This window comes from Pipistrellus hanaki (assembly GCF_964339955.1).
Source record: "Pipistrellus hanaki genome assembly, chromosome: 4".
NCBI classification, from domain to species: Eukaryota; Metazoa; Chordata; class Mammalia; order Chiroptera; family Vespertilionidae; genus Pipistrellus; species Pipistrellus hanaki.
The window spans coordinates 14,452,365-14,472,212 of NC_140506.1; the positions used below are offsets into that span (position 1 = coordinate 14,452,365).

At 48.8% G+C, this 19,848-nt stretch overlaps 1 protein-coding gene across 1 annotated transcript in view; it reads right to left on the minus strand.

Moving 5' to 3' along the window:
* Positions 1-291: 291 nt before the first annotated feature.
* The window catches only part of MYO10 (myosin X), a 190,930-nt gene continuing 171,373 nt past the window's right edge, over positions 292-19,848 (minus strand). The window contains exons 27-40 of the mRNA XM_084881644.1: positions 17,512-17,607; positions 14,967-15,060; positions 14,232-14,287; positions 12,112-12,254; positions 11,687-11,881; positions 10,545-10,702; positions 10,097-10,220; positions 9,142-9,439; positions 7,953-8,160; positions 6,684-6,820; positions 5,689-5,809; positions 4,625-5,077; positions 3,138-3,329; positions 292-1,751 (exon numbers count right to left, since the gene is read on the minus strand). Coding sequence (XP_084737770.1) covers positions 1,650-1,751; positions 3,138-3,329; positions 4,625-5,077; positions 5,689-5,809; positions 6,684-6,820; positions 7,953-8,160; positions 9,142-9,439; positions 10,097-10,220; positions 10,545-10,702; positions 11,687-11,881; positions 12,112-12,254; positions 14,232-14,287; positions 14,967-15,060; positions 17,512-17,607 — 2,377 coding nt within the window. The 3' untranslated portion in view covers positions 292-1,649. The remainder of the gene's footprint in view (positions 1,752-3,137; positions 3,330-4,624; positions 5,078-5,688; positions 5,810-6,683; positions 6,821-7,952; positions 8,161-9,141; positions 9,440-10,096; positions 10,221-10,544; positions 10,703-11,686; positions 11,882-12,111; positions 12,255-14,231; positions 14,288-14,966; positions 15,061-17,511; positions 17,608-19,848) is intronic.

Below are 19,848 nucleotides of genomic sequence, written 5' to 3' on the forward strand. Positions count from 1 at the left end.
GCTGCATGCCATCTGCACCTCCACCCCCTTCTCCTCTGCCATGTTGCCAGACCAGCTCAAGGTCCACCGCCCGCCCTTCACCTGTGACTTCCTCGAACCCTGCTTTTGCTCCGTGCCCACAAGAGCAGTCGAGACATCTACATGTCTGTTTTCAGACCAGTGATCAAAGGCATTGAACACCCAGCTGAGATACTCCGAAGCCCAAAGCCTTAAACCCCAAACCAACAACAAAAATCAACAAGACCCCATCTGAGTTGAGAGCCGCTCGGATAAAGAAAGCACACTGTAAGATATCCGCTAATATCTTTTATTGTCAGACTTTCTTGCAGCCAACAAACGATTTCACTTTCACATGGCTGTCCATAGGGGATAAGGCATTATTCTTTTCTTTGTGGGTAGACTTAATTGGCCTAAGGCTTTACAACTTTTCCACGTGAAAATAAAAGTCCAAGACCAGATTATTTTTCTCCCGGTCAGAAATGCTGACTTATTTACAGGCACCTTTTCAGACCACCGTGATAAACTTGAGATAAAATTTGTGTTTTATGGTAAAGCCTCAGCATTTAATGAAAGGGTGCTTTAAAGACTTGCACATGTGTTCACCTCTGGGGAGCACAGCCCTTCTCCTGTATTCAACGTGGTTATACTGTTGATTCACCCAGAGCCATATGAGCTAACTTTCAAAGAAACATTTTTTTAACTTAAATCTTTTAGAAACTCAAGACTCCAAAAAGACTTCATATAAAACAGCCCTGGAGCCAGCTGTTTAAGAGTGGTTTATAAATACAGTTATTTGCAGGCTGCATATCTGTTTATAGCACAGCAGACACAGAATGCAGACTTTGCTACATGAATAACAAAACTGAGTCCAAATGCCGCTTTTGAAATACAGCAAAGATGGGGGCGGGGTGGGAATCCGGGAATCGGTTTGTTAATATCACCACCTTATAAAGTAAAAACTGGAGACCGTAACTCTGAACTATTAAAATATACAGACAGACTGTTTACACCATTGCACTTCCTCTTTCCCTTTGCTTTTAATACTCTTGAGACAATGATTAAAGTGATGGGTTTATGAACACAGGCATGCACAAGCAAGCACATTATACTTAAAAGATGAAACAAAGAAAAAAAAAAAAAGTTAATACGCGTCCTCCGGGAAGGCTGCCAGCAGCACTCCGACTAAATACACCGTCCCCTTGCGCTCCCTGTCCCCCTCCCCCCTCCCTCACCTTCCCTCAAAGTCAGGGAATCAGGTGGGGAGGTTAGTGCATAGTTGATGGATAAATGCCCCCCCCACACACACTTCCAGGCTTTGCCAGTCTCCCCAGCAGGCTGGGGAGCGGTCCCCTCAGTAGCACAGTGAAGGTCCAACAAGTTAAGGCACTTCTGGCTGCTTTGGCAGCAGCGCGGGTATGTTTTCCTCTCTCTGTGTTAAGGCATACGTCATCTAAGAGTAGTAAAGCTTTGGAAATCGGGTTAAGGTTGACAGCATCATACATGATCACTGAAGTGGGCGGGGCGAAAGGTCCCTCGGGAGACACCTCCCTTCCGGAGGCTTCCAGAGGGCCCGGCAGCTCTGCCCCGGGCTTGGCACGCCAGAGCGGGGCATGTCCAGAGACCGAAGACACACGTAGTCCTGCCTGGGTTCACCTGGAGCTGCCCTGGCTGCTGACAGAGCGCGAGGTGCTGTAGCGCTTCTTCACGATCATGCTGATGTAGGCTTTCATGAGCTTGGCCACGTCCACCACCTGTCGGGAAGCAGATGGGCACAGGGTTACCAGCGGGCCCAGCCCCACAGCCACACGCCCTCCCAGGAAAAGCCAGCACCAGCCCGCCGTGCCAATCCACAGCCCAAGGTTTGTCTGAAGCCACACGTTTACCTGCTTTTACCTATCCCTAGCCAGGGAGCGAGGGAACTGTGGCTTTTCCAAACAGTGTGCACCACCTGGTGGTTCTTGCGTGCAAACACGACAATTCTGCTTAATGTGAAACTGTCGGACTTTGCATATTAAAAACAAACCAACAAACCCGATGATGCTAATGTTGGCATCGCTAGGACTGGGATTTCTCTACCCTCTTAAAGGAAGGGTGAACAACAGAGCCTACAATCAAGGCTGTGACAGACTGGATCGTATAGTTTGAGTCAGCACCTCATGGTGCAACTGAGAAAACAGAACTGAGACTCTGAGGGATGGGCAGAGAGCGGCAGGCGGCCAGCTCTGCTCCAGGCCTGTGCAAGCTCGAATCAGCTCCTCCCAACCCCTTTGGCCCATGGCTTCTCACGGCTGGCCTGGATCCCTGCTAAGACATCCTTACTAGCTTCCACTTCCCAGTTCTCTCTTTCCTGCTAACCAACCAATCCCCTCCCGCATCATTGCTTGTCCTCACTGTCCTTACTTCATTCACAGAGATCTCAGAGCAGTTCCCCGCTGTCCAGTGGAGTCCACCAAACCCTGCAGCCTGGCACCCGAGATCCCCTAGGCAACGGTCCCCACACCTCTCTCCATCTCAGGCCGGCCTCCTCTGCCATCCTTGGCCTGACCGCTGCTTCCAGCCCCTCCTCTCCAGCACTTAACAGCCAGATTGGCAGCGGGGATTCATCTCCATTCCCTGCCTCCACCCGTAGGCAGCTCCCTATGTGGAGACTTCAATGGGCTTCTTCTATCATTGTCATTATTATTATAGTGTAAGCTTTGGAGCGGACAGCACACACATTTCAGGGGTTTTTGATGACTCGGTGAGCCAGAATTAGCTCTACCCAGGATGGCCACATCCCTGGCTTGCTCCTGCTCCATGGACACCACAGAGACGAGTGTTACTGCTGCCATCAGCATCCACTGATCTTCCCAGACTCTATCACCAAACGATGTTTTCTTCTTGGACATCCATATAATTTCTCTCTATTCCTTTCCTCCCTGATATAAGGAAACCAGGTTTCTCTGTTGCAGAGGCATACAGAATAAATTTGGGGTGATCAGATTTCAGCTGGGAGAAACCTGAAGCTGGATAGGGACCGTCACACTGTCTTTTCCCATGCCTTAGTGAGAAATATCCAAATAAAACTACTTGGTCAAAGGCATCAGGAAGTGGCGTATTATTTTTCAATTTTTTCAAGGCCATGGTTTGCCTCTTACCTCGCTGGTTTCAAAGAGCAGCTCCCGCTCATCCACCACAATCTTGTACGTGTTGGCCAGGGGGGCCCCAAAAGAGAGGATGTGTTCATATTGGAAGACTTCTAAGGGCCTCCCCTCCCCACGCTTGTAGACGGAGACAGCGTCTGCGCTGACGCCCAGCCACAGGTCCTGGGGGAAGCCGCCTTCCTTGCACTGGGGATGAGAGTGAGTGTGTGGGTTAGATCAGGAAGCAATTAGAAGCACGGCACCCAGAAAACGAGACAGGCTTTCAGGCAGCCTCTGCCCAGAATATGGAACACAGGCAACGCGCACGTTTATGCCAGGGAACGGAAACACGAGGAATGGCATCTCTCCGACGAAACCTAGGATCACAGAGGAGATTCTTTACATCGCTCTGCGCTGAACAGTTTTGGCTCCTTGTGAACAACACATGTCTTGACAGGGAGCAGCAGTGACCTGCTGTGTGGCAGTGACCGATCTCCCTGGGTAATGACAGACTTGCCCGCAGGGTTCAGGGGAGGGAAAGAGAGCCCAGCGCAGGGAAATCAACATGGGCTGATCTGAACCAGCACAGTGGCACCCGCACACACAGGAGTGACACCAAGAGCAACCACTAGGACAAAGGATCTGATTTATACTCAGAAACCAATGTAATTCAACCAACCAACCAATCAACAACCAACCCAAAGACAGCACCCCATGGAAAGCCATGAAGGAACCTTGAAATATAAAATCAATCTGTAGATGTTTACACTCTCACTTCAAATAACATCCTGAATTGTGATAAGAAAAAAAACGGAAGCCCATCTGGTCCCAGGGCTGGTAAGCTTATGTTAAGGGACAGACAGTAAGTATTTCAGGCTTATTGGCCACATGGTCTCTCTCACATGGTCTCTTTTAATGTGAAAGTGGCCAAAGATATATAAAGGAATGAACATGGCTGTGTTCCCATAAAACTTTATTTAAAAAAAAAAAAAAAGAGGCAGGCATGGTTTGGCCCTCAGGTTGCAGTTGGCCAAGACTGGATCTAAACCATCAGTAAAATAAAAAATAAAAATAAAAAGTCTACTTTCACAAAACAGAAAAATTTAATGGCTAGATTCCAATTATGAAACAGAAATGCGTCCCTAAAAATACCCATGGGAAGGAAAAAAGGTAAAATAATCCAAGTATATACAAAGTTTTGAATACATTGTTCTAATTCTTAAAATTTTTTACATTGCATTTCTACTACTTTTTATTGGATATGTAGCTTCATATTATTAAAAAGCATTTACTATAAAGAAGAGAAAGAAAAACAACAACCACCTTTAGTGGGTGGGTGTTAAGAGTAAAATTTGGGGGGCTCTAAGAAAAGAGGGAGCGGCGTTCTGACCCATCCTCCCTCCTGCACACTTGGCCATGGGCGCACTGGTCTACGTCCTCAGACACAGCCTGGTCCCCGAAGCAGCCACTGCCCGCGCACCCGCCCAACAGCAGGCTCTCACCTCCACGTCAAAGAGCGTGGACCCGTAGCCGGGCCACTCCTTGATCACGGCCATATACTTGGCCATGGCCTGCTCCTGGCTCAGCCCCTGGAACTTCTTCCACTTGTCGATGATGCTGGCGCGGGCCGAGGAGACCTCTTCCTTGACCCACATGTCCAGCATCTGCTCCTCCTCCGCCTTCTGCCGGCCCCCGGCGCCCGGGCCCGTGCGGAAGCTCCGCCGGAGCGTGCCCTCCAGGAAGCTGGTCCGCCGCTGCCGCTCGCACGGGGCGCAGCTTTTGGTGGCCTGGCTGATGCGGGCCTTGAGCCTCTGCAGCGAGTACACCTCCTCGAGGGGCGGGACGGTGCTGTGCAGCGAGTAGTCCCCCTGCAGGTACTGCAGCCGCAGGGCGGCGAGCACCTGGAGGTTTTCTTCGGGGGCCGGGTAGTGGCCGTGGATGACAGCTTCGTGGGCCTGGAAGGAGCGGGCACAGCGTTAGGGGCAGGCACAGGATGCCCGCCTGGCTCACGCCTCCTCTGTCACATGTCTCTCAAATGTCACCTTCTCTGAAAATGGTACCCTGACCCCGCTTCCCTGCTTCCCCAGCAGCACAGATACCATTGAACACGCATATTTTATTCCTGATTGCCTCTTAGCACAACTAGAGCAGTTCCTGGCACAGGAGTTCAACTAAAATGGCGTAAGTTTCACCTACAAGCAGCCGACCCTGTCGATGTGGGGAAGTTGACTGCCATGTCGAATTTCTAAGGATTAGCAGTCAATGTACAAAGGTAGTAGCAATGGGTTCCACCCCTGTTCTCTGATAAAGGAATCTGTGTCTAAAAGTTCCTTTTAGCCCAGCCAGTGGTTCAGCATCAACCAATGAGCCAGAAGGTCCCAGTTCAATTACCAGTCAGGGCATATGCCTGGGTTGTAGGCTGGATCCCCAGTACGGGGCGTGCAGGAGGCAGCCCATCAATGATTCTCTCTCATCACTGATGTTTTTCTCTCTCTCACCCTCTCCCTTCCTCTTTGAAATCAATAAAAAAATATATATATATATATTTTAAAAGAAGTTCCTTTACCTGTTCAAACATAAACGCGAATTCCACACTGTCTTTCGGCACGTTGTCCGTGTCCAGGAAGCAGTAAAGCTTGAAGTAGAATTTCCAGGGCAGGTCGCCCAAATCAGAGGTGGCAGCCAGCCTACAGACAGAAGTCAAGAGACATTCAGGAAGCAAAATGGGAGGCAGCCTTGGGTGACCCACCGGGAGCTGATTGTCCACGGCTCATTCTCTGCAAGGATGCAGAGCTTCTGTCCATGCTCAGACAGCCCAGTGGGTAGAGATGAGGATGGAGAGAGCGAGAAAACAATAAGAGAGAGGCTTATCAGAGACCTTTCTGATTTCTCCTGAACCAGTGCTGGAAGCCATGCTTTCATCCGGGTCTCACTTGAACACAGCAAACAGGCAGCCTTCAATTAAACAGTGCTAACAAGTATTTTTCGAGCGCCCCAGTCTAGTTAGTGCCAGCTAAGCTAAGCATTATGCTGAATCCATAGAAAGGAAAGAAACTAAGGCGATTTCTTCATTCCCAACCCTCAAATAATCTACAACATTTATACAAATCCACATGAATATCACGGAGGCTGTGTTCATATGGAGCAGGCATATTCTTTTTTGCCATTAAAGGGACATAAGAGGCACAGATCAAAATTAAGAGTTCCAAGAGAGATATAAAGAGTTCTAAGTTGGCTTGTGTCTAACTAGCTCCGTTTCAAAGCTAAAAAACAAGAGAAAACCTATGAACCAGGAATACCAAAGCAATGAGTAAAAGAGGGGACAGAAGGAATGGGGCAAAGGAACAGTGACAAACTGAACCATGTCTCAGACAGTGAGTGGCTTTATCTAGGAATCAGAAAATCAGCCTGCAGAGATGAAAAGCCAAGCAAGCGTCAACACAGGTAAAATAAAACAAACTCCAGTGCACACGGAGGCTGGAAAGGGAAATTCAAGCCCCCTACTCTTGTTCTTAGCTGCTTTTAGTTACTCGGCTGGCACTTCAGGGAGAAGGAACGTACTTTTCAAACTTGGCTAGCACGTCGGCGACGATGGTCCGGCTCTCGATGGCCTTGTCGACGTGACCGTTGGACTCGAACAGGGCGAACATGTTCCTGCTGTCCTCCATGGCCAGGCCTCTGATCAGCTTCTCCACCACCTGGAAGACACGCCGAGGCCGTCAGCGCCCAGAGCTATGCTTCCGGAATGTGCCTTCCTGGGAACTCGGAGGGAGCTGCCAGCAAGGGAGGGTCCAAAGAGCCTCCCCAACTGTCCTGTGCGCCCACCCGGAATCCCAAAGTTTCTCTTTTGTTCTCTTGAAACCAGTTTCATTAGCTCTTTCTCGGCAAAAAGAACACAGGGAGGGGCAGACATTGGGCCAATGTCTTACAAACCCATATGAGGAGGAAAAACACATGAAAACGGAAGCCCTGTGCCTCAAAAAAACTGAGAGAGAGAGAAAGAGAGAGAGAGAAAGAGAGAGACAGAGAGAGAGAGAGAGAGAGAGGGAGAGAGATTTTAGTTCCCAGCATGTCATCAGTTTGGCTCAAATAAATTTTTATAAAAATTAAAACAACAACAAAAACCTGCAAGTCACAGCAGTGATTTCTACTGATGTATCTTCTACACAAGAAAATTTCGGCCTTTACTTAAATGTTAAAGGAGAGAGAAAAGCCGAAACCGGTTTGGCTCAGTGGTAGAGCGTCGGTCTGTGGACTGAAAGGTCCCAGGTTCGATTCCGGTCAGGGGCATGTACGTTGGTTGCGGGCACATCCCTGGTAGGGGGTGTGCAAGATGCAGCTGGTCGGTGTTTCTCTCTCATCGACGTTTCTAGCTCTCTACCTCTCTCCCTTCCTCTCTGTAAAAAATCAATAAAAATATATTAAAAAAAAAAAAAAAAAAAGGAGAGAGAAAAAAAAACAGAAAACAAAGAAAAGGTGTTCATTTGAGTGAATATTCCAGATATTTGTGTGGAAATAGCAACACCTTATTAGAGAAGTGTGATACCCTTGCCATAGCGGACAGCCAAATCAGGGTGGCCATCTCTATGAGATATGCCAGTGCTTGTCAGATCAGCAGGATTGGGACTGTCACAGATTCACGGGCACTTGATTTGCTGTCTCTACTCAGCTTCAATACCCATTTTTATCTCTTCACACTGTGGCTGGTTGCAGGAGACGTCTGTTTCCGTGTTTACTGAGCAGCCACACTATGTGAATCACGACAGCCGATCTGACTGTGCACCACTTTCCTGACGTAAGCGAGTGGGCAGCGAGGCGGGCGGCCCTCACCTCGCCGGCCGTGGTGTGGGAGTTGATGGTGATCTTGCAGGAGCCGCCGCCGTGGCAGTACACCATGGACGTCATTTCCTGCCTGTGGATCAGAGCTTCTATCTCATCGCGGGAAGGCACAAACTCTCTGCACTTGGTTTTCTTAAGAGATTCGTAAATGAAGAGGGCGTATTTTTCCATCTCGGTTCCTGGAAACTGTTCCCGTATCCTAGGAGACAAGTACCAACTGTTAATTGCCAGACTGGGGACGGCTGGCGGCTGGCGGCTGCTTCGAGGTGGCGGGCAGGCACCTGGTGGTGAATGGAGCAAACACCAGCCACGTCCCGGCAGGGGCCCAGCACAGCCTGTGCAGGCTCAGTTAAAATACAAACAACAACAACCCCAAAAGCCAGTGTTTGTCAGAGAGCAATTCCCACCTCGGCAGGGCTGTCGCACTTGAGAGTCCTGCCTCGGACTGTCCTGTAAAAATGGTTTTCCACCGTTAATCCGGATCTGAACCAGACCGTTTCTACATGTGTTTCATCTGGAATGCGTACCTCAGTTCGGGGTGCTTTCGCTCTCTATGTGACTGTAGTCATTAAATGTACCCAATGTCCTCTGACACTTTGGAAACTACCCTGAAGGCGACCTGGTCCCTGACACAGCCTCTGTGGCTTAGACAGACAAATGCTGTCTGTGTTCCCTCGGAGCTCACACCAGCCACCCACCGGTCTGACCCAGAGTCCCTGACCCCACTAGGTTGAGGTCCTCTGGATCCGAACCACAGTCCATCACACCACCTGCGTGAACAGCTCTGCCCAGGCCATCGCATACCTTTTCCTCATTAAAAATCATTTTTACATGTTTAAATGTTCTATTCATTTCAGGAGTACAGCTTAGTCGTTAGGCATTTATATACCTTACAAAGTGATCCCCCGACTGCCCCCTATAAGTACGGTACCCACCTGACACCATTTATAATTATCACAGTATTAGTGACTATATTTCCTGAGCTGTACTTTACATCCCCTGACTACTGTGTAACTACCCACCTGTACTTCGCAATCCCTTCACTTTGTCACCCAGGCCCCCTTCCCCCTCTTCTGACAACCGTCTGTGCCTATGCCTCTGTCTCTGCTTTGTTTGCTTGTTTTGTTTTTCAGATCCCACACGGCAGTGAGATGCTGCGGTGTCTGTCTTCAGCTCGTACCTTTTCAGGTGGAACTTGAGGTACTTGAGGATGCCCCGGCTGGGCAGGAAGGCGCAGCTCAGGCACGTCAGGATCTGCCAGCTGCACAGGTTGCCGGCGCTGCCCGGGTGCGGCACCTTGTTGGTCTGCTTGATGAGCTGGCAGTACAGCTCGTCGCGCAGCGGGCGCAGGTCGTGCCCCGTCTGCAGGATGCCCTGGATGATGGGGATGGGGTCGGACATGGACTCCAGCTGCTGCAGGGAGTTGAAGATCTTGATGGCTTCGTCCTGCAGGGTGGTGTAGCCTTTGTCCTTGAGCACTGGGGAGAGCAAACCGACAGGGGTCACGCCAGGGGGGCCAAGAAGGACAACGTGAGCAGCAGGTGAGAGGAAGGAGCGGGGACAGACAGCTACGCCGTGACACAGCGCTCACTGGTCTCTGTAACTTTGAGTCGGCTGGAAAAAGCTGTTAAAGCACAGAAGGGTGCCCTGGCTGGTGGCTCAGCTGGTTGGAGCTTCGTCCTGTTTACGGGTTCGTTCAATTCCCAGTCAAGGCACATACCCAGGTTGCAGGTCCATGCCCAGTTGGGGCATGTGCAGGAAGCAAATGATCAATCTCTCTCTCTCTCTCTCTCTCTCTCTCTCTCTCTCTCTCTCCTTCCCTCCATTTCTCTAAAATCAATAATAATAAAAACTATGGGGGTAAGTTACGTTCTGTAAATCACAACTGTTTATGAATTATATAATTACATAACTGTCTTGTTAGGTAATTAAATTACTTTATCGTACAAAATTCTTACTTAAAAAGTTGGTCTGTTGCCCATTGGTTCCATAATCGGAACGAAGACTGCAGCATCGGCTCTTGGCGATATTAAGGTGGCAACAGTCCTCGCACCACTACAACCACGGGGTGCTGACAAGTGAGGGGGCTGACGGGGAAGCAGGCCCAGCGCCGGGAGTGGTGGCCGGGGACTCACGGTTGAGGTTGATGTCTCCGTAGGGCAGGGGCAGCAGCGGGGAGTGCAGCGGGTGGTGGGTGTGCCGGAGGATGGGGTTCCGCTTGTAAATCTGCTCCACGACATCCGAGTTCAGGCAGTTCTCCTGGGCAGCAAAGGGGCTGTTACAGAACGCAAGCCAACGCATGGCAAGAAACATCACTGCACCTGTAGTCTCCTACACACCAATGTGTACCCAAAGTCTACACCGTCCAGCACACTTGAAGAGACCCCAGTCTGTGTCTGCAAACAAGCCAAAACCACACGTGTAGACTGCTAAAGGGAGGGCTACGCAAACACAGAATTTACCAAGCGTGAGCTCTGGTTACAGAATAAAAATGGAGCTTGACTAATGCTGATGCCTTGATGTGCTGAAGGTGACAATCTGGAGCGACTCTGAACCACTCGGGTGGGCTCGGAGGCGCCCTACCTTGATGTCCTGAATCAGCTGCTGGGTGGGCGTGTCGATGGGGGCCTTGGTGTCCGTCACGTTCTGAATGGCGCTGGACCACCTAGTGGCCTCGTTTAGCAGCTTCGTGTAGAGGCGATAGCAGTGCTTGCGTCCGTACACGGTGACGTTCCAGTAGCCTGCAATACGCACCGCACACATGTCAGCGCTGACCTCTGCGACCAAGGCCATGCTCCTGCACCTGCATCCCGGGAGTCCAGCCTACGCCACCTCCACCTGAGCCCCTTTAATTGCTTAGTGCAATAGTCACTGCTGAACTCGTGCAGATGCCTGGCCCTGCCCTGGGTATCCAAAAGGCAGGAGTTCACAGTGAGAGAGGAAGACAAACATAAGCTAAATAAACCCAGAATTCAATGTGCAAAGTGTAACATTTGATCTGGATGGAAAATGCACAAACGAAGCCCCTTTCATGGCTCCTGGACTAGAGAGAAAACGCTGCCCACAGTTTTCTCCTTCTCCCTCCCTGTTCTCCTCTCCCTTCTCAGACTCTCCCTGAAAACACCTGCGCTAATAATAAGCCGCTTCTGTGCTCAAAACAAGCTGTCAGTTGGAATAGAGTAACTAGTAACTAAAAACATACCAGTATTTTTTTTTACATGGAATAGTTATATTTTTAAAGGAGCACAAAATCACACCTAGCAACATAAATCAAAATAAGCCTGGAGCTATTTTGTATAATACTGAAAAGAAAAGAAAAAGGAAAAAAACTTAGCTTACCCTCTATTTTATTTAAGTTACATTCACTGGCAGGGTTTACCTTTTTCCAGATTGCATTCTGACTATCTTGGCAAAAATGACAAAAACAATGAAACTCAAGCAAATAAAAATAAAGCTTCCTGTAGGACAATCTTCATCGGTTTAACATGTTCCTGTTCTTAGAGGACTCTTTCTGCAACCCCATCCATCAAGACCTCTTTACGATGGTTTAAATACTAAGTGTTCACATACTAAGCACAGACAGCCTCGGAAGACAAGTCAGCCAGAGAAGAGCTTCTTTTTTTGGGGGGAAAAAAAGCACACCCAGAGCAGACCCAGAACCCTTCTGAGTTGATGCGGCCATTTTGCACTCAACTCACTCGCTGTGAGTACACGGCGCCGGTTACCTGTCTCTTTGAAAACCTTCTCGTCCGGGGGCACGACCGAGCAGAGGCTGTTGAGGACCAGGGTGCCCAGCTTCAGAGCATTCTTCTCCGAGCTCTTGTAGTAATCCAGGGAGTTGTGGGTGAGCACGAACCACCGCTTCTTCAGCTTCAGCGAAGACACCTTTGGGCTGTTCTTGACTTCTTTGTGCAACCACCCTGGAGAGCAAGGGGAGAGTGAAAATCGAGAACCAGGAAGGGAAACGCCAAACACCAGGTGATCATCGGCTCCATGCTTACAAACGATTTGCTAGAAACGACCGTGATCGTTTCTGCCTTATCTCTAGCAAGTCAATGGCTTGGAAAAGCTGCTCAACACGGAAATGGTGCAGACGCCCATGCACATGAGAGCAGGAGTCCGTGAGAAGGAAAGCGTCGCTGGCAGTCACCTCTGACGATGAACTCCTGGCCCTCCACGCGGGTGTCGCCCTTGGACCGCTGCAGCAGTGTGATCCAGTGGTGCATCTCCTCCGGCGTGTCGGCGTTGCAGTGCAGGACCCGGTTGGCCGTGATGATCACAAAGGAGTTGGGCCTGAGCGACAGGGCGAGAAGAGAGCAAAGCCGCTTAGCTCGACGGTGAGCGGGATCCCCTGTGTGTGAACCAGGCCTGAATGCCCTGCTCCGGGCTCACGGGTCCATGCGGACAGACGCGGCTCTGCTATTTGTGTTTTACGGTAAGGACGGCGAGCCTTGCCCATTTCCGCGGGATTTATTTTATGCATCATTAACCTTTTCACTTGGAGCGACACGTTCTGCGGGCCCTGGAAGGGAACACGTGTCTCCGTGCAAAACTTTCCAGATGCAACTGGGTTCCGGGAAGGCTACCTAGGGTGACCGTGGGGGAAAATTTTGTTTTGATGCCTCTCCAAAGTAAATCTCTTCCTGCCTCTGGGGCCTGCCCTGGGTGTATTTCTGTGCGTCGGTAATGAAATGTCAGGCACCAGTAATAGAAGATCAGTGAAAAGGTGTAAACGGAATATCTTACACACTTCATTATTCCGGGCGCAAAAAGCCACCTGGGCCCCTGTTTTCAAAGCAATCTAACAGGGGCTCCTTTCCCAGTCCGGGGTGGCATAATAACGGAAATTTACTTTTCCCCTTCCTCAGCGCCTTGAGCCTCTCACAGGTCCTTGGCTCATACCAATTCCTCTAACTAACCATGTCAGCTAGGGACTGCCTCTCTTGCAAGTTCAAGTGCAGCGAAAGTTCAAGGAAAAGGAAGATTAACAAGAGTATAGTAGGCAGAAAAAGACAGGTGCTCCTCAGCAATAAAGATTTGTCTATAGCTGGGAAGAGAGAAAGGTGGGCAGTTGAGGAGGAGGAAGTCGAAGCAGAGACGGGAGTCCTAAGCATGATCACACGCCCCACCTGAGGGAATGAAGGGCTGGAGCAGACTGACACTGATGAGGCAGGAGTGCCACCATCAGAGTAAGGATGTGGGCTCTGGGAATTGCCTGGCCTGACACACGTGTGGCAGGTTCCTGAGCCAGGCGTGGGAAGGTGCAGGGAGAAGCCAAAACAAGGACCTATGGTCCAGGACAGCCTTCATCAACGGGGCCATGACGCTCCAAAACTCTAATGCTGCCTAGTGGACACTAGTTTTGTTGTCAATCTGAATACATTTCACTTTCTGAAGCTGTTGCTGAAGGCAGGAGCTGATCTGATTCTTACTCAGAGTTCACAAACAGCAAAGAAAACCAAAGATGATAAAGGCAGAGGTCACTGAGACAAGGAGACCATCTCCAAAGACAATATGCCTTCAAAAACCAACGCTACTCTGAAGGCGCAGATAAGGTAGACAATCCAAGGAAAAGAAATGCATATAATTTAATTTATTAATACTCTACATATAAATGCCAATCAAAATATTTTTAATTCAGCCCTAGCTAATGTGGGTCAGTGGATAGAGCATTGACCTGTGGACTGAAGGGTCCAGAGTTGGATTCTGGTTAAGGACACATGCCTGGGTTGTGGGTTCGATCCCCAGTGGGTGGCGTGGAGGAGGCAGCTGATCATATGATTCTCAGCATTGATGTTTCTCTCTCTCTCCCTCTTTCTCTGAAATCAATAAAAATTAAAAAAAAATATATATTTTGAATTCATTATTAAGTTTAGAAAGAAGAGCTACACCCTTTCTGGAATACTGTGCTAAAACAGTTTTCCTACACAGGCATTTTCCTCCTGTATGAATCCTGAGTTCATGCTGTAACCAAATAAAAACTATTTCTCCAATATGTGTTTTTTTATTGTTTTAAAGGACTGTCTACATTAGGTTTCCACTATCTCCCCCAGCATTGCCAAAGAGACACAAAGAGGAAAACTTTCAGATGATGTAAAACTGGGTACCAAGAACGAAGACGGTGGTCTGCTGAGGTTGACCCGGTGGGAACATGCGGCTCAGAGAATTCTCACGGCCCCAGAAAGAGGGAGGGGGCCCAGAAGGAGACAGAGAGATGTGAGCGCATGCAGGTGACCAATTACTTTTGTTCAAAGTCACATCTGAGCTCACCTGTCGGGGCTGTCGGACGCGCACACGGAATCGATGAGCCCCACGTCCAGCGTGCCCTGGAACAGATGGGGCAGAAAGGAGAGGGCGTGAGAGAACTGTTCAGAGACGGAGCTCGTTACCTTAATCCCCCCAGACCACGACCCTCCAAGCAGGCCAGCAAAAGGCTCCTAAGAAAGGCATTTGGTGAGTACAGACAGCCTCCAGGCAGGACAGGTTCTACAGTTCACTCATTAAAAACAGTATAAATTAATCTGTCTGTTTCTTCTTAAAGTGCCTTCAGCGAGGAGTGCCTATGCACTTCTTTCGGTAATACAAATGTTCTGAATTTTATATTTATTCTGCTAAGAAACTTTGACGTTAATTTTTTCTTACGAGAAGATGAGACGTTATTTCTAAAACAAGATTTCTATGGCTCCGTACAGACGAAGACAGAATACCATTCAAGATTCACTAAGTCCTGGTAGAAAAAAAAGTGTAATGTGCTCCCATGATTTGGTAAAAATTGGGATTTGTTGTTGTTCTTGTTCTTTTAATGGTTTGAAGCAGAAGAATTGGAACCTGTTACTGCTTCTAATGTATAATTTATCCTGTTCTTATGTATGATTTTTTAGCCAGAATATTCCTGTTTTAATCTTTAATTACTATTCTGTCCCTTTAAAAATAAAGATTGCCTAGAAATTCCCAGCTCCCTCGCCTCCCTCGGGGCATCGCCTCCCCGCACGGATGCTCACTCACCACGGCGTTCTGCGGGTTTGCCTGCTCATCGTGCATCTCCCGAATCTCCTGGTCCGTGGACGCGTGGACCTGGCTCAGCACGCTGAACCACTGGCTGTGGGAAGGAGAGCAGCTGTCAGCAGTGGCTAGCCTCCACATTTGCACAACAGCAATGCCCTTGTCCAAGGAGGAAAACCACCGGGCCTCCGACCGACGGTGCTGTCCACTTGCTTAAACGTCAGGGCACATGGGGGTTTCCCACCACCAAGGAGCAAAGGTAAGAGAAAGAGCCGAAGCACCCATCCGTCCCAGCTGTTGCACTTTCAGATCATTGGGAGGGAGCCCCTCCAAATCCCACAGACCTTCACAGACATTTAACCATGATCACGAGTTCCTAGAGAAATTGACAGGAAACATGAGATCCTCAGTTCTACCCAGAACACTTCGGTGAAAGATCCTGATGGAAAGCCTGGGAATATTCAAGTGCTTTTTCATGTTTGAAAAGTAAAGTGCAAGGGGAGAAGGCCACTAATGTAGGACCTTCTCAGAATGGGCATTTGAAGTCCAGTTTCCTCCTCACCGCCAGGATGGGGGTTCCAACCACCAGGAGGATTCCTACTAACGTGAAGGAAACCACAGGAGAGATGGAAATAGAAAACATTGCTTGGAGATGAAAATGGACATTCATTTTGATCAGAGAACTCTTCATTCTCCATTTTGGAAGAGTTTTCTCGTTTCCACCAGAATCAGATAATAAAGGAAAACATGTCAACCCCAGGAAAGTCAAACAGAACAAAGGTTATGATGTAACTAGAAAATCAATACATGCTTAAGGAAAATCACCATGACTATCTCTCTGTCCGTCCATCTACCCAACATTTATTAAGCAGCTACAAAATGTGGGCAGTACCAAACAGGAGAGACGCTAGGACACCCTCCTCCTGTAGAGGGTAAATAGTCCTGGAAATGTTGGGGGATCCTCTGTAAAGTACATGACTGTCTAACCACTATGCTGTACACCAAAGTCATATTACATGTAAACTGTAACTGGAAAAAGAAAAGACATATGCATACTCCTACTAAATAAGGCAGAGAAAGTACCTAACACACATGGATATTTAAGTAAAATAGTAGCATCTATATGTAAAGAAAAGCCATGGAAATTATTTATAGAAAAGCACTAAAATCTATCACCTGGGATTCCTGCAGAAGAAAAATGTGACCATGTGCTTGAAAATACTCAACATATGCAGACACAGCATATACAGGGAGACACGGGCAACTTCCAGCATCAATTTGCTTTGTTGAGTCTGGTCAACCCAGAGGCAAGACTGCAGTCATTGTTTTATGTGGAAGCTCCAAAATATCCCAAATTAAACACTAAAAACACATGCAAGATGGAGGCCGCAGGGATCACTCACACACACACACACACACACACACACCCCACAGAAACAAAATCGGCCAAGCTTTCCATCAGTACAGACTAACTTGGACTCTGAAAGAAATTTTGAAAGATGCGTTCCACTGGTCAGAGGAAAAAGTCCTTGGCTAAAATCTTCCACATGTTAAATTTAGCAGGTTCATCATGGCACCAGACACACCGGGCAGCTGCCAAGTGCTGAGCCTGTAATCCAGCTGAAAGCTGTGGGCATTCCTTGGACTACAAACAAAAACAACAAAAACCTCCACACGTGGTCGCTATGCACCCCAGACAGAACGGTGGGCTACAACCCCAGGTTTGCTTGTTTTTCCAGTTTGTGCCCGAATCTGTGGATCTGGGCAGGGTTGTGTGTTGTCCCCGGGGGAAGAACTACTAGTGTTTTCTTTGCCCTTAATGCCGCTCGCCAAGGTGTTGTGTCAACACAGAAGCGTTCAAAGGGCAGGCCCGGTGATTTGTGAGCTGGAAAGGGAAGAATGTCAGCTGAAGGATGTCACCCTCATAAACTGGAAGGTCTTTCTCTGGCATTGCTCAGAGTGGATGACAAAGATAGGCAGCATCACCCTGCAGGCTTCAGAATACGGCCTGAAATACAGAAATTCTCTAAGCTTTAACTGTCTCTTCTGTCCTGCTGAATTCTTCCATATTAAGCCTAAACACCTTCCAGATGTCACTGCACCCTCATCCGTCTAAACAGCCGGTGGTTGACGCTCCTGCCTCTTCAATCCTTCAGCAAACACAAGCAGTACCCTTTCAAAGCTCAGAAGCTCCGGAAGGGCAGGCTCTGAGCTGAGGGTGGCTGCGGGTTACACAGGCAGCTGGTGACACTAAACTCCTAAGCTGGGATGACAAGGGTCCGGCAGGCAGCGCTCGAAGCTGGGAATCCTGAACGGGGTGCTGTGAGTATCCAGGCCTGCTCAGTGAAGAATTCCCCAGGAGACATGCACAGCAGTCTCTTAGGACGCAACAGTCCTTCACCCATCCTAATAGGAAAATGCCACTGAGCAATCAATCAAACCTTGTCAGAGCCAGCGGGGCAAGCAGTGATCTGGGTGACGCCCAGGTCTGTGGCGCAGGAGCGAGGAGGTAGTTACAATGAGGTCGACGCCACAGCGCCCGCCTTACCTGGCATCTTCGGGGGACTCTGCGATCAGGTGGAAGGTCCTATCGGCCATGATGATATCAATCCCGTTCTCTTTGCTGGTGTTATCTATGATCTCTCTGCAGGGGGGGAAGCGCCAAAAGCAAATCAGGAACACAGAATTCTTAACAATTGGTGAGAAAAGAGATTTCACCAAAACTGATGGTTGAGCTGGACACCTCCTTAAGCCTCATATGGCCTCTAGGGGGAGCCAGACTCCTCTCTCCTGCAGAGGGGGGCAGAAGGACTGCTGGCCTGGTCAGGGTACGAGCTTCCCAGTCTTCTCTAGGGAGGGGCCCCTCTCACCTCACACTGGCATCACAGGGCCTGGCCCTGCTCAGGCCCCAGATGGCTGGGGCAGCCCTCGGGCCTTTCCTTCCTGGGGTTCCTCTCACAGCTCCTCAATGGAAGGACCCCCAAAGGGGGGCTGGTTTGGCCAGAGTTCAATCCCAGTTCATCATAGCTTCCCATTGCGGTGGGAGGCCTTGGCTGACACCTCTGCTGTACTCAACCTGACACAGCCTCATTGTTTCCATGCGGGACTTTGGGGCCAAGAGCAGGATTGAGGTGTCATCCCAACACTCCCTGAACAGCCCTAGAGGTTTCAAGTCAATGGACGGGGTTAACAGCATTCGGATAAAACATCAGCAGAGTAAGGATTGGCCCAGGGAGGACAATAGTTGATGAGGGATCTTGGGGATAAAGCCAGTTTGCTTTGCCAACTGGAATAGTACAACTGCTCCCAGTACCACATTCATTTTACACCTGCAAAACTACAGAGTCAGACTAGATAGGAAAAAATAAGTGTATAACCTTATAGCCAGAATCACTGAGATGAGATAAAATATTACACAAAAAAATGAAGGTGAGTCTTTACTGAGTGGCCTGGGATGCCTCTTCCAAGCGGCAGGTGAGACCTGAGCAGTGGGGAGGGGCCAGCCAGGAGACTGGAGCAGGATGATAATTCCTTGGGCAACACTGTCCGGACCAGGTCGTCCTGGATTAGCCACTTTGTCTCCCAGGAACCTTGAGAGCTGAGGAGGTAAGACTGTGGTCTGGCTACAAGGCCATGGTCCCAAGTCCTGGGAATCATTCAGCAAACACAGGTGGGGGCCCTCTGCGGGTGGGACCCTGGGCTTGCCTTTGTAGAAAGCTTCCTTGGAGATGGGGTAAGATGAGATCTGGATCTGGAAACTACAGGATAAATGAGGCAGCATCTTCAATAATAGGTAGAAAGGGAAAGAAAGATGGAAGGGGAATTTATACATTAATGGACTTGGGGGATCTGTCCACTGACTGAAAATTACAAACCTTACTGGGATTCTAACGTAAATATCTGTGTTTTCCGATGGTCTTAGGCTCTACAGCAGCGATTCTCAACCTGTGGGTTGTGACCCAAAGGTTGAGAACCGCTAGCAGGGTCACCTAAGACCATCGGAAAACACAGATATTTACAGCAGCAAAATTACGAAAATAATTTTATGGTTGGGGGTCACCACAACATGAAGAATTGTATTCAAGTGTCGTGGCATTAGGAAGGTTGAAAACCACTGCTCTAGAGACTATGACAGAAATGACTAAGAGCTAACATTTCCTCAAGTCTAAAGTTTACAAATAGCTGAGGAACGGGCTTTATTAAGCAGCAGAGTGAGGTGCTAAAGGAACATACAACATGCAAAGTGTCAATCCCAAGACCATGACCCATATGTTTCTCGCAGCTTCCTGGCATCAGTGGGTCCCCCTCCCACGGGGTGAATAAAGAGGAACATCCTGGTCTGTAGGGCTGAGGGGAGACTGCGTGAGGCAAAGAGCTGTGCTATCTGTGAAAACCTTTTGGAGGATTCAGATTCAAACCGAGCCTGGGCTCCTACAATGAACCCAGCCTGAAGGCAGCCCGGAAAAGCCCAATACTCTGCCGTCTGCATCTCATTATTTGTCTGTAAACGCCCCAAACGCTTTCCTCTTCCTGTTTGACTTTCCACTTTTTCGAGAATCATTTTGTAAAGCTGATCATTCTGGATGGTTATTTTTAGGACTCATGACTTCAGGAGTTCATTTGATCTCTCTAAGCCTTTATTACCAGTTTTCTAAATACATAGGGTTGCTCAAGCAGAGTTGGCTACAGGTTATGATAAATAAGTTTTATGCTTAGCATCTAGTTTTCAGCTGCCCCTAATTCCAACATTTCCTGAAAATCTTACTTTTTTTTTTTTTTTACAAGGGGATTTGGAAACACTGTATGTATGTACGTATGTATGTATTGTTGTTAATCCTCACCTGGAGGATATTTTTCCATTTATTTTTATAGAGCGTGGAAGGGA